We start from the raw sequence: 12908 nt of genomic DNA, 5'->3' as shown, positions 1-12908 counted from the left end.
AAAGAAAGTTAAGGCAATCTCTGACTTCCCACGACCACAGCACATCACCGACTTACGATCATTCATGGGTCTTACAAACCAGCTTGGAAGCTTTTCTCCTGCTGTGGCTGCAGCTGCACAACCCCTCAGAGATCTCTTACGCCCGAAGAACAGTTGGTGCTGGTCTCCTAACCATGAAGAGGCGTTTGAGAAGGTGAAACAGTGTCTCGTCAGCCCACCTGTCTTGGCATACTTCGACCCATCATTACCAACGATGCTACAGACTGACGCCTCAAGGATGCACGGATTTGGATTCGTTCTCCTGCAGAAGCACAGTGACCAGTGGAAGATGGTGCAATGCGGGTCAAGATTTGTTACAGACACAGAGAGCCGCTATGCAGTAATAGAGTTGGAAATGGCTGCAATCGTCTGGGCAGTCAGGAAATGTGGCACCTACCTGAAAGGACTCCCTCACTTCGATCTAGTGCTCGACCACCGCCCGCTGATACCTCTCCTCAATAGCAAGTTGTTGGGAGAAATAGAGAACCTGCGGCTGCAGCGCATGAGGGAGAAGCTTGCTCAGTATTCTTTCACAGCAAGCTGGCAAAAGGGATCGACACACTGTGTGCCCGACGCCCTCTCACGTGCTCCAGTACAGGACCCAGTGGAGGAAGAGGATGCTGCTACTTCTGGTGACCTCGACCCTCTCCACTCAGCGGTCATCTCAGCGTTATCTGCCACCAATGAGGACGGCGTCCGCTTAGCACCACTCCAGGATCAGACTGTGGAAATGGTACGTGCCGCAGCAGCAAGAGACGGGGAGTACTGCTTGCTCAAGAACGTCATCATCGAGGGCTTCCCTGATCATTGCCACGACCTCGATCACCGCTTGCGTACGTACTGGCCGGTGCGCAGTCTGCTGGCCGTAGACGACGACCTGGTGGTTTACGGGCCGAGGCTTCTTATTCCTCACAGCCTCCGCCGAGAAACACTAGAGCGACTCCATGACAGTCATCAGGGGATGGAGCGCACCAAGCGACGGGCCCGACAAACGGTGTACTGGCCTGGTATGGACAGAGACGTTGAGAACGTCGTTTCTGGATGCTCACTATGCCGTCCACTCCTACCAAGCCAAGCCAACGAACCTCTCTGGCAGGACACGGACACACCCAGCAGGGTGTTTGAGTCAGTTTCTGCAGACTACTTCCACGCAGCAGGCCGTACATACCTCGTGTATGTAGATCGCTTGTCTGGGTGGCCTCACGTGTCTGCATGCTCACGTCCAGCATCGGCTGATCAGCTCGTTCGTGTCCTTCGGGGTGTGTTCGCCGACACGGGCGTGCCTGTTCTCCTGAGGACTGACGGTGGACCGCAGTTCACTTCTTCATCGGTACGGCGCTTCCTGGCTCGATGGGGGGTGGAGCATCGTGTATCTTCACCTCATTATCCACGCTCCAATGGTCACGCCGAGGCAGCGGTCAAGTCCGTGAAGAAGCTGATCCTCACGACCACACAGCAGGGACACCTGGACGAGGATGCGTTCGCTCGCGGGTTGCTGGAACTGCGCAACACTCCGAGGGCGGAAGGGCGATCACCAGCACAAGTCCTCTTCGGTCATCCTATGAGGTCCTGTGTCCCGGCTCATCATCGCTCATACGCTCAGCAGTGGCAGCGCGCTGCTGATGAGTGCGACGCCAAGGCAGAGCGACTGAGGAAGAAAGCGAAACTTCGCCACGACGCGTCCGCCCGTACTCTTCCTCTCCTGCACCTCGGTGGCCACGTCGACGTTCAAGATCACACGACAGGCCTCTGGGATCGCCTGGGTGTCATCGTGGCTGTTGGGCGAAGGAGAGACTACCTCATCAAGATGGGCAGCGGTCGCGTGATGTGGCGTAATAGAAGACACCTACGCCCACACAGACCTCTTGCTCCCCTTCCTGTCGAGCAGCACACCGCTCATGGCGGTGCAGCGCTTCAGCATCAGGGTCACGAGGAACACCACCATCCCGGCAGCCCGGAGCATCAGGGTAACGGGGTACACCGTGGCCGAGAGCAACCAGAGCGTCGAAGCAGCCGACAGCGTAGGGAGCCGAGACGACTGCAGGTGCGGTGGCACCGTAGCACCTACGATTAGTCGTACGTGTTCATTGTACGCTGTGTTTGTTTTGTGTATATGTACCGTGTTTTCTGTACTTCAATCATTGTAACTTTGTTTCATGTGTTACGGTAGCCATAACAAAGAAAAGGAATCTTCCTTATGTCTCGGGGGAGGTGTGTGGTTGTTAGCTAGTTGTGTGAACGAGTGAATGAGCGAGACTTGTGTGAGGCATGAATACGTGTATGAGTGAACGAGCTAGGCTTCAGTCATACGTGTTAAGTGGAAGTGCGCGGCCTGGCGCCGGGAGATCACCTACCTCCAGCCTTCTGTTCACACCTTCTGTGAATAAACACCTGCACTGTTACCTGCGTTTCCTGTGCCCCTGCTGGTCAAGAGTCGAACAGGTTATAATCTAAGCTTCACAGAATATAGGTACAGCAGAAATGCCTACCGGTCAAGAACATAAGAGGAATTGATGGTCTATCGTGAGTTCTCTAAAGCACGTAACTTTGATAACTGGCCATCTAATACATTCCCACAGTCATATTTCTCCAGCAAACTTTTCATCCACAACATGTTATTACCCTTAAAAGAAAATTATCCTTATGTTATGTTAGGTTAGGTTACGTAAATTTAAGGTAGGCAAGGTTTAGAGAGTGTCATTTTTGGTATCATTTCGGATTGATTTTTTCATGAAGGAATCTTCCCCGCCATTTTTCTTCCCTATATTTGTGTATCCCAGTTATCTTTCAATTACAGAAAGAGAAAAAAACACACAGCATAACGAAAACACCAAACAATTCAATACCTTAACATTCTATTACACTGCAACTCCCTATTTCCTACTCACCCATTTCCTTGTTCTCTCCTGCAGTAACAGCGAAGAGCCATCTGGGAACAACTTCTCCTCTTCTACCTCCATCTGCTCCTCCAGTACCTCCGCCTCCACCGTGGTCGCCGCCAACGGACATATCTCCTCCGTTAGACGCAACATAGGTAAGTGGAGCCCCCAGCGGTAACTGTATTGCTTCGAGTGACACATTTACTGCCACTATCAGTCCGTCAATTGCCCTTTCACCGCCCACTGCGCCTCTGTCAGGGGTCCAGCAGTCTCAATCAAGGGATGTAGTGGTTTCTAGAGCTTTGTTGCTTGGGTTGGGTACGAAACACACACACACACACACACACACACACACACACACACACACACACACACACACACAGGGTCATTGTTACTTATTATTATTTTTTCCTAACGAGGTGTGGATGGAACGGAGAGTGTTGGTGGTGCTGAGGAAAATGACGAAACTTATCTAAACTACATTAGTACTTTTAGAATCTCTCTCTCTCTCTCTCTCTCTCTCTCTCTCTCTCTCTCTCTCTCTCTCTCTCTCTCTCTCTCTCTCTCTCTCTCTCTCTCTCTCTCTCCACACCCTCATCCACCCGCCCATAAACACACACCCACCCACCCCATCCACCCATCCACCCACCCATCCACGCACCTAACCACACACACACATACACACACACACACACACACACACACACACACACACACACACACACACACACACACACAGCCATCCACCGAACTACCCGCCCACCCAAACACACACACACGTAGATGCATGAAGGACAAACACACAAAACTGAAATACAAACATTGCAACACAGCAAGACACTGACGTAACACAGACTCAATAGAAAATACGATACGTAGATTACGAAACTAGAGAAAAGACAAGAAAATAAATAAATAAAAAAAAGAGAGAAAATGCATATAGGAAATTAAAACACTCTTCGTAACACAACAGGATGTGATGCAAGAGTAAAAATTTGTATGCATGGAATAAAAATGAACAATTGCTGCCATATATCACATAGATGGGTAGTGTGTGTGTGTGTGTGTGTGTGTGTGTGTGTGTGTGTGTGTGTGTGTGTGTGTGTGTGTGTAGGGGAGGGAAGCTGAGAGAGAGAGAGAGAGAGAGAGAGAGAGAGAGAGAGAGAGAGAGAGAGAGAGAGAGAGAGAGAGAGAGAGAGAGAGAGAGAGAGAGAGAGAGAGAGAGAGAGAGAAGGGGGGTCGATTGGGGGAGAGGGGGAGGAGGTGTCTGGACGATGTATTGACGTGGTGGTGTGGGTGTGGGTGGTGGCGACACACACACACACACACACACACACACACACACACACACACCTTGCCTGTCTTCATCTCTTTGACCCCTCTCTCCTCCTTCGTCTCACTTCCAATCTGTCTTCCACTCCCGCTTGCTGTACCCTGGGGCCGCTTACACCACCTGAGGAAAAGAGGAAGGGGAGGGGAAGGAGGAAGAGGAGGAGGAGGAGGAGGTGGTGAAGGTGGAGGAGTTGTTGTTTATCTAATGTCACTAACACTACCACTAACAACAATAACAACAAAAACAACAAAGACAACAACATAAACAATATCAAAAACGATTCTTACGTCACCACTACTGTTGTTTCCTCCTCCTCCTCCTCCTCCTCCTCCTCCTCCTCTGCCTCTGCCTCTCCCACGTCTCAACCTTTACGATACTATCTTCTCTGTGACATAGTGCATTGTGGGAGGAGGAGGAGGGGGGCAGACGCCTTACACACACACACACACACACACACACACACACACACTATTTTTGTTGGTGTGTTAGTCGTTTGGTCTGCGGTGAAAAGTTTTGTACGCTTTTCTTTCGTCGTTCTTCTTGCTTTCCTTCGTCGTGTTTAATTTGTCAAGGGCGTTCCTGAGGGAGCTTTTAAGGGAGGTGAATCAGGAGCGTTTATAAAGGCGTGACTCACCTGCCTCTGCTTTTACCTGAGCTCAGCATTTTTTTTCTTATTTTTCTTATTTTTTTCTTGCTTTTTTCTTTCATCTTTTTTTTTTTGGTGTTCGTCTTTTCTGTGAGTCATATTCATTTTATTTTTTTATTTTTTATTTTTTTTTATCTATTTCTTCTTTTGTTCTCGTTGTTGTTCTTGTTCTTGTTGTTTTTGTTTTGTTCTTGTTCTTTTTCTTCTTTTTATTTCCTGTTTCTTTTTATTTCTTCTTCTTTTTCTTCTTCTTCTTCTTTTATATAGGTGACAAGAATCTTAACTTGATCTTATCTTGAAAATTCTTTCCTAATGTAAGTTATCGGTTCGTCATATTCTCTCTCTCTCTCTCTCTCTCTCTCTCTCTCTCTCTCTCTCTCTCTCTCTCTCTCTCTCTCTCATTTTTTTTATCCTTAATCCCTTTTTTTTTCTCACATTCCAACCATTTCATTTCCATTCCACCTCATTCCGCCATTTCTCTTCCCATTGCCAATTCCTCATCAGTTTCCTCGTAACTTTCGTAAAAAAGATAAAAAGATTTCCATCCTTTTTACTTTTCTTACATTTTTCAGTTTCTTTCTTGGTAAGCATTCAACTTTTTTCCCCTAATTTTTTTTTTTGTCTCGTCTGCTTCCATTTCTCTCTCTCTCTCTCTCTCTCTCTCTCTCTCTCTCTCTGGTCACGTGGGATGTAATGAAAACCAAGTAATAATGAAATGAAAAAAATAATAACTATATAATTACTGCGTATAATGATTCTTTAATAGTGCCGCAGTAACGCAATCTCTCTCTCTCTCTCTCTCTCTCTCTCTCTCTCTCTCTCTCTCTCTCTCTCTCTCTCTCTCTCTCCGTTTTTCATCATCCCTTCTGTTCTCTTCATCTATTCCATTCTCTACTTCCTGCTCTTCTTCTCCTTCCTCCTCCTCCTCCTCTTCCTCCTCCACACCACTTTTGTAATGATCTTCAATTCTTCCCAGTGCCACCTTCCTCCTCCTCCTCCTCCTCCTCCTCCTCCTCCTCCTCCTCCTCCTCCTCCTCCTCCTGCCCTTTTCTTCCTATCTCCTCTATCCACCAGTGTTAATTTCATCTCCAGACGCCCATCATACACCTTCCCCCCTTCTCCTCCTCCTCCCGCTCCTCCTCCTCTTCCTCCTCCCTTTCATCTGGTAAGAGCGATAATGGCGATAATTATACCTTTCTGAAAGTTTGGTTGTGTGTGTGTGTGTGTGTGTGTGTGTTCATTTAATCACACACACACACACACACACACACAGGGAGAGAGAGAGAGAGAGAGAGAGAGAGAGAGAGAGAGAGAGAGAGAGAGAGAGAGAGAGAGAGAGAGAGAGAGAGAGAGAGAGAGAGAGAGAGGATGCCATTTGTAGTGGAAATGAAGGCAAAGTGTTAGGAAGGTTTAGTACACCAATTTGCATGCGTGGCTATGGCGTGTGCTTCAATTTGCTGGGGCCACACACCCGTATAGTCTATGTCACGCACTAACCAGCTCCCCTCTCTCTCTCTCTCCCTCTCTCTCTGTCTCCTTACCCTCGTATTATTGGCCGGTGGGCGTTACTTGCCATGGGAACATAGGAAATCAAAAGCATTAATAGCATCACGGCTGTAGCAGGTTACATATAGTCTTCTGGCGTGCACTGTGTTACTTGCTAAAAAAAAAAAACATTAAAAATATAAAAATATAAGGGAAGCTGCAAGAAGCCGTCCGACCGACATGTGACAGTGAAATCCATGAGTCGTTTATAGAAATCGTCATTACTTGAATGCCTGCTAAAGTTGGGTGTTCAAAGGAGTACTTGTGGAATAAAGATATCAAGTTGGTAGCGGGGTCTTCAGAAGCTTCACTGTCCAATGTGATGCAGCAGTAAGGCAAATGGAAAAATTATTTGAATTTTTTACTGAAACGATAATGGAGATGAAGGTTTTGAAGGTTTTGGAAAAAAAAAAACTACTGTTCATTACTTGCGCGGCAACTCTGTTCCAAACATAATAAAATAATGACTCAAAGAAAAGAGATAAGTTTCATTTAACGAACAGCTTACCGAAATATGTTTAAGGTAATGCCGTCAGATACTCTAAAGCTTTCAAAAACTTGTATTAAATTGACTTTCAGCCTTTGTTTGGATATACTGAAAAAATAAGTTCATTGTGACGAGGAGATGACGAGGAGATGGTGGGGAATAAAGTGACGCAGGGAAAAGAAGCTAGAATAGTGAACAGTAAGAAAGAAAGAAAACCAAATGAGAGGAGAGGAGAAAATGGTGGGGATGGAGGAAAAGTAGGTGGTGCAAGAACAGGAAAAGAGCGAGGTCATGATACACTCAGAATAACACTCGTCCCCACATAACCCCGCCCGGCCTGTGTCTCTCCTGCGTGCTTGTCCTGACTGCCTGCCAACATTCCATGCACGAAACTCGGCGGTTGCAGTGAAACTCTCCTTCTCATTAATATCTGCAGCATTTGATTACACGACTTAATATTCATTACCAAGTTTGTTAGTAATTAAGTCAGTGGTGAGTTTATCATTAAAGTTTTCTTCGTGTATTCACGTGTTTCCACGCGGCTTATGAAAGAAAACGTTCCCTGCCTTCCGAGTGTTGATCCCCTGACCCTTTTGTTTACACCGCGCACCGAAGAAAATGGATATGCATGTATGGGGAACTGCATCAAAGAATTTGCTCTTATAGAAGAAATAAGAATATCTTTTCCTCGTTTATTCTAATTTACTTTGAAGATTGCCATGGCTGTAAAGGTGAGGGACATGCACTAGTAAATTACTGCCTTTTAACTATGCCTTCCGATGTTCTAATCTATAAATTACGTGACTCCTTGAAAGAATTTCAATCTGCTAGCAATCTTTCATTGTTTTATCATTTGACAGTGGAGCAAAGTAATTAATAAAGCTCAGGACAGTTGAGGAATGTCCCGCAGAACAGCAAAAGATATAAATCAGCATAGACGTTGCATGTCTCACAAAGTTATAAAACCTCGCAAAGTTATCAGTGACGGGAGAGGAACATGACAAGTCTTTAAACCGGTGTGTCCCGAGCCTGTTTCCTGACACCAGAAGCTTTCTAAATTGATGTTATCGACGTCACACGAACACCGAAAGTCAGTTACAACTTCAGAAATATACAAGCCTGTCATTCATGTCAAACAAATATGAAAATAAAAGATTGTAGCTCTGTAACTCAGGACGGGAAAACATTGCAAGGTTTCCTGGGTGTCAGAAGGACGTTGAAAACCTGTCGTGATATCAGAACAATGTTTCAAGCCTTTTATAATGCCAGAGGTGATGGACGGTGTTATCCAGGCTATCACCGAGAGCACGGGAGACACGGTGAGGCCAGGATATTGCGAGGGGACGAAGGGACGAGCAGGGATGTAAGGATACAGTAAAAGGAATAGGTATTGGGAGAAAAGGAGAAATGTGAGGGAGTTCGGTTATTGTAGAGGGGGAGAAGGACGGTGAAAAGGGAAAGAGTTTAGTGAAGGGAACGTAAGAGAGGATGCGTTGGAGGGGACGGATGGGTTGTAAAGTGAAGGGATGCTGTGAACGGCGATGGAAAGGATATTTTAAAGGGCAAAGGGTGTATTGCAAAAGAAACAAGGTATGGAAAATTGAAGAAGGGAAACTGGGCATTAAAGAAAGAAAAAAAATAAGGAACAAAAGGGAGCAGCAATACAAAGGCAAGTGTAAAGTGAAAGAAAGGGACATCTTGAAGGAAAGGAAGTAAATGAACGTAAATGGAAATAGAATAATGAAAACTTAGTTGGGAGAAAAAAAACAAAAAACAGTATGACCTTAGACTGTTGGCAGCTACTCATGTCTTTACACACACACACACACACACACAGAAGATTTAAAGGTCCACAGAGGCTCATAACTTTCTGATGCATTTGTTTTGTTGATTTTACTGGTGTTCTGTGCTACACGGCATCCCTCCTCTCGTCTCTTTGTTGGGCTCATTTTTCGTCCGTTTATCTCCATCTCGCCTTCGTTTGTCTCTCGCTGTCTAGTTTGGGGTAAATTTACGTATGTTTGTTTTTGTAATGGTAGAAGAATGCGTGTTTGTTTTATAATTCTAGGAATGCATTGCTTTATTGTTCATCTCTCGCTCCCTCTCTATCTTTCTTTCCCTCTTTGTCTTTATTCATCCTTCTCCTCCTTTCTTTCTTTTTCTTTAACATTTTCTCTCACTGTATATCTCCTTTCCTTCTCTCTCTCTCTCTCTCTCTCTCTCTCTCTCTCTCTCTCTCTCTCTCTCTCTCTCTCTCTCTCTCTCCTCTCTCTCTCTCTCTCTCCACGCCCAGCACTTCCTACAACACACCGTATCGAGGAACACACGGGATTAACGCGCCTCATTAGTCTCAGGTGCTTAAAGAGGAACGCAAGTTGAGTGCAGCGTTCATCCATTACACTTGCATATTCTGTTGGTATCGTATCGCCACTTTTTTTCTTTTTTCTTCACTGACAAGAGAGGAGCATAAACTGCGTAGCTTTTTATTCGTGTACATCTTCTCTTGTTATTTACTTATTGATTTAGTTTTACTTTTATTTTTGTTTTTTATTTTTGTTATTTTTTATTGCTCCTTCTCATTTTCTTTGTCCCACCCTTCGTCTTGCTCCTCCTCCTCTTCTTCCTTTTGTCCTCCTCCTCCTCCTCTTCCTCCTCCTCCTACTACCACGACCACCACCACCACCACCACTACAACAACAACTACTATTCTACTACAACAACAACTACTACTCTACTACTACTACTACTACTACTACTACTACTACTACTACTACTACTACTACTACTACTACTACTACTACTGCTGCTGCTATTGATACCACCATACCACTACAACAACAAAAACAGCAATTACTACTACTACTACTACTACTACTACTACTACTACTACTACTACTACTTCTACCACACCCAACCACCCACCCACCCACTCACACACACAACCCAGCCTTCCACCCACATACACACACACACCCACACACTACACACACACACACACACACACACACACACACACACACACACACCTATCACGTTCTCAGGAGCTTCTTTGGGTCTGAAACTCAGGCTTGATGTGGTTATGGAGGCGACCTGCTGCAAGGGAAGTAGGGTCTTGATGGTACAGGAGGAGGAGGAGGAGGAGGAGGAGGAGGAGGAGGAGGAGGAGAAGGTGTTAGTGTACGTTTTAGTGGTGGTGGTGGTGGTAGTTGGGGGGGTAGTAGTGGTAGTAGTGGTGGTGGTGAATTGTGTTCTTGTTTTTGGTGGTGGTATCTGTCTCTCCTCAATGTTAGTGTACGTTGTAGTGGTGGTGGTAGTTGTGTTGGTGGTGGTGGTGGTGGTGGTGGTGGTGGTGTGCCTGTCCCTGGTTTCTCTTTAATGAAGGAAAGAGGATAAGGAGAGTCACTTTTTCCTAATGGCGCAGTTTTGCTTCATTAAATATTTGTTTACCATTTTCCATCTCTCTCTCTCTCTCTCTCTCTCTCTCTCTCTCTCTCTCTCTCTCTCTCTCTCTCTCTCTCTCTCTCTCTCTCAGTAAATGTCTCAGGAACGTGTAAATGTTGCAGGTGTGTTGTGTTAGCGCCTATTGTGTGTGTGTGTGTGTGTGTGTGTGTGTGTGTGTGTGTGTGTGTGTGTGTGTGTATCGCATTTGGCGGAGTGCCTGCGAGACTCACCATCTGGCGGAGATAAACACTGAGACAGCTGGTGACTTCTTCCCCTCGTGCCCACGCCGCGTCCCCTCGCCGCCTCCCCTCTCCTTGTGCCTTGTTGAACGTCGCGTCGCCCAGCTAATGTTTGTAATGCTTCCAAACAGTTCACCGTGACATGGAAAATTTACACACATTTCACTCCATTCTGTAAATTTAGTTCATGGGCGTGGAATCAGAAGGAGGATGTGTGTTGATCTTTCTAAACAGTTAAAAGTGACTTGGAAATTTACACACATTTCAGTTCGTTCTGCAAATTTAGTTTATGTGGTGTGGAATTAGATGAAGGATGTGTATTAATATTTTTAGTGAGAAATTTGACTTTTTTTTTCTAGATGTAGTTTTACGTTTATATTTGGAAAGTAGATCACAGAGTTATCTTATTGGCCTGAACGTACGTTTTACATTAGAAATTTGTACAGTTTTGAAAGAAACACATACTTACTGAAGCTGGAAGAGAAAACAACACCACGTCACAAGGGAGGGGGAGAAAAAAAGACGATGAAAAAGAAAAAGTAATGTAGAGAAACTAAATAGATACTTAAAATACCTCTAAACCACAAGCCAGAAGTAAAAGAGAAAATAACACATCAAAATAGGGGGAAAAAAACATTAATAGCGACAACAACAACAACAACAACAACAACAACAACAACAACAACTACAACAACAACTACAACAACAACAAAAATACTTACACCAACCAGATGCACACTTAAAATTCCTCTAAATATAATAAAATAACAAAGAAGGACAAGTCATGTTACACTATAACAGAAGACAAACAGACAGATAGTCAGAGGGACAAATGGAATGGCAGCGACTGTGAGGAGGAGAGGCGAGGCGGAGGGAACAAGTGATGGAGAGTCAGATCAGAAAGTTGGCCAAAGTGAACTCGATTAGGGGGACAGTAGACAGAGATGAATGGTGAGAGTTGGCTGAGGTATTTGTCCTGAAGTGAAGTAGTGACACCTGTCGATAAAGAGAGAGAGAGAGAGAGAGAGAGAGAGAGAGAGAGAGAGAGAGAGAGAGAGAGAGAGAGAGAGAGAGAGAGAGAGAGAGAGAGAGAGAGAAAAAAAAAGACAGACAGAAAAAGACAGACAGACAGACTACAAACATACACATACATACAAACTACAAACAGACATATATACCACAAACAGACAAACATACAAACTATATACAGCCAGCCAGCCAGGCAAGAGAAACAATAACTCCAAAGAAGTGAAAAATCTAGGAAATTTTAACTTCAAAAACCAATAAGAATCATAAAACAAATGTTTTCCTTTCATTACGCAACTTTTCTCCTTTTTCATCACCTTATACCACCACCACCATCACCACCACCACCACCACCACCACCTACCTGTCGTGTGGCCGCGGCGGGAAGCTGTGTGTGGCTGGGTCGTTAAAGTGTCATATTTCTCCATCACCGAAGAAAGCTCTCACAGTGATCACACACACACGCCGGCGGTCCCAGAATGCCTAGCAGACGGCTGCGCTGAAGGTGGTTTTTGCCCGCCAGTGTCACTAATGGATAGGTGAAGGTGTAGGTGGTGTACGTGTTAGGTGGTGGTGGTGGTGGTTGTAGGTTGTGGTGGTGGTGTTAAGTGCTAATGCGTCTCTGCAAAGGAGTTATAAAGGCGAGGAAGATTGTGATGAAGTAAAAGGGAAAGGAAAGGGAAAAGTTTAAAGTGGATTATATAATGTTTAAGAAGAAAAGAAGGAAGAAAGGAATGAGGTGGTGGGTAGAGATAAAAGTAAGTGATGAATTATTGATGGGTGAAGGTTCGGGTTACTTTCGTCATTGGGGATGCAAAAAAAAAAAAAAAAAAAAACTCCCCCACCCACCAACACACACACACACACACACACACACACACAGAGAGAGAGAGAGAGAGAGAGAGAGAGAGAGAGAGAGAGAGAGAGAGAGAGAGAGAGAGAGAGAGAGAGAGAGAGAGAGAGAAAGATCAAATAAAGCATCAAAGAAAAGGTCATAAAAACTGGGAAAGAGGAAAAAGAGAGGATAAAAGCGTATCAAGTAGAAAGAGAAAGGAGAAGCAAGAGAGAGAAGAGAAAATAAAGAGGAGACAAACTTGAACGAAGAAGAAAGAGAAAAGTTTGAAGTAGGAGAGAAAAGTTTAACTAATTACTGCCGACTCTCACTCATCCGTCTCTCTCTCTCTCTCTCTCTCTCTCTCTCTCTCTCTCTCTCTCTCTCTCTCTCTCTCTCTCTCTCTCTGGTGCATTTTTCTGTCATTTAGTTATCCATTTA

The 12908-nt window shown here is 45.1% G+C and overlaps 1 protein-coding gene across 6 annotated transcripts in view; it reads left to right on the top strand.

Moving 5' to 3' along the window:
- LOC135100596 (uncharacterized) overlaps window positions 1–12908 on the top strand; it is a 412487-nt gene that overhangs the window by 111630 nt on the left and 287949 nt on the right. For all 6 annotated transcript variants that reach the window (XM_064003656.1, XM_064003654.1, XM_064003657.1 and 3 more), the window contains one exon: window positions 2952–3073. Coding sequence is in view for 2 of the 6 variants with exons in the window: in XM_064003648.1 (XP_063859718.1) it covers window positions 2952–3073 (122 nt within the window). In the remaining 4 variants the exon portion in view is untranslated. The remainder of the gene's footprint in view (window positions 1–2951; window positions 3074–12908) is intronic.

This window comes from Scylla paramamosain, chromosome 5, assembly GCF_035594125.1.
Source record: "Scylla paramamosain isolate STU-SP2022 chromosome 5, ASM3559412v1, whole genome shotgun sequence".
In the NCBI taxonomy this organism is placed as follows: Eukaryota; Metazoa; Arthropoda; class Malacostraca; order Decapoda; family Portunidae; genus Scylla; species Scylla paramamosain.
The sequence above is the reverse complement of the archived record's forward strand: the minus strand, read 5'-3'. Positions and strand labels throughout refer to the sequence as shown.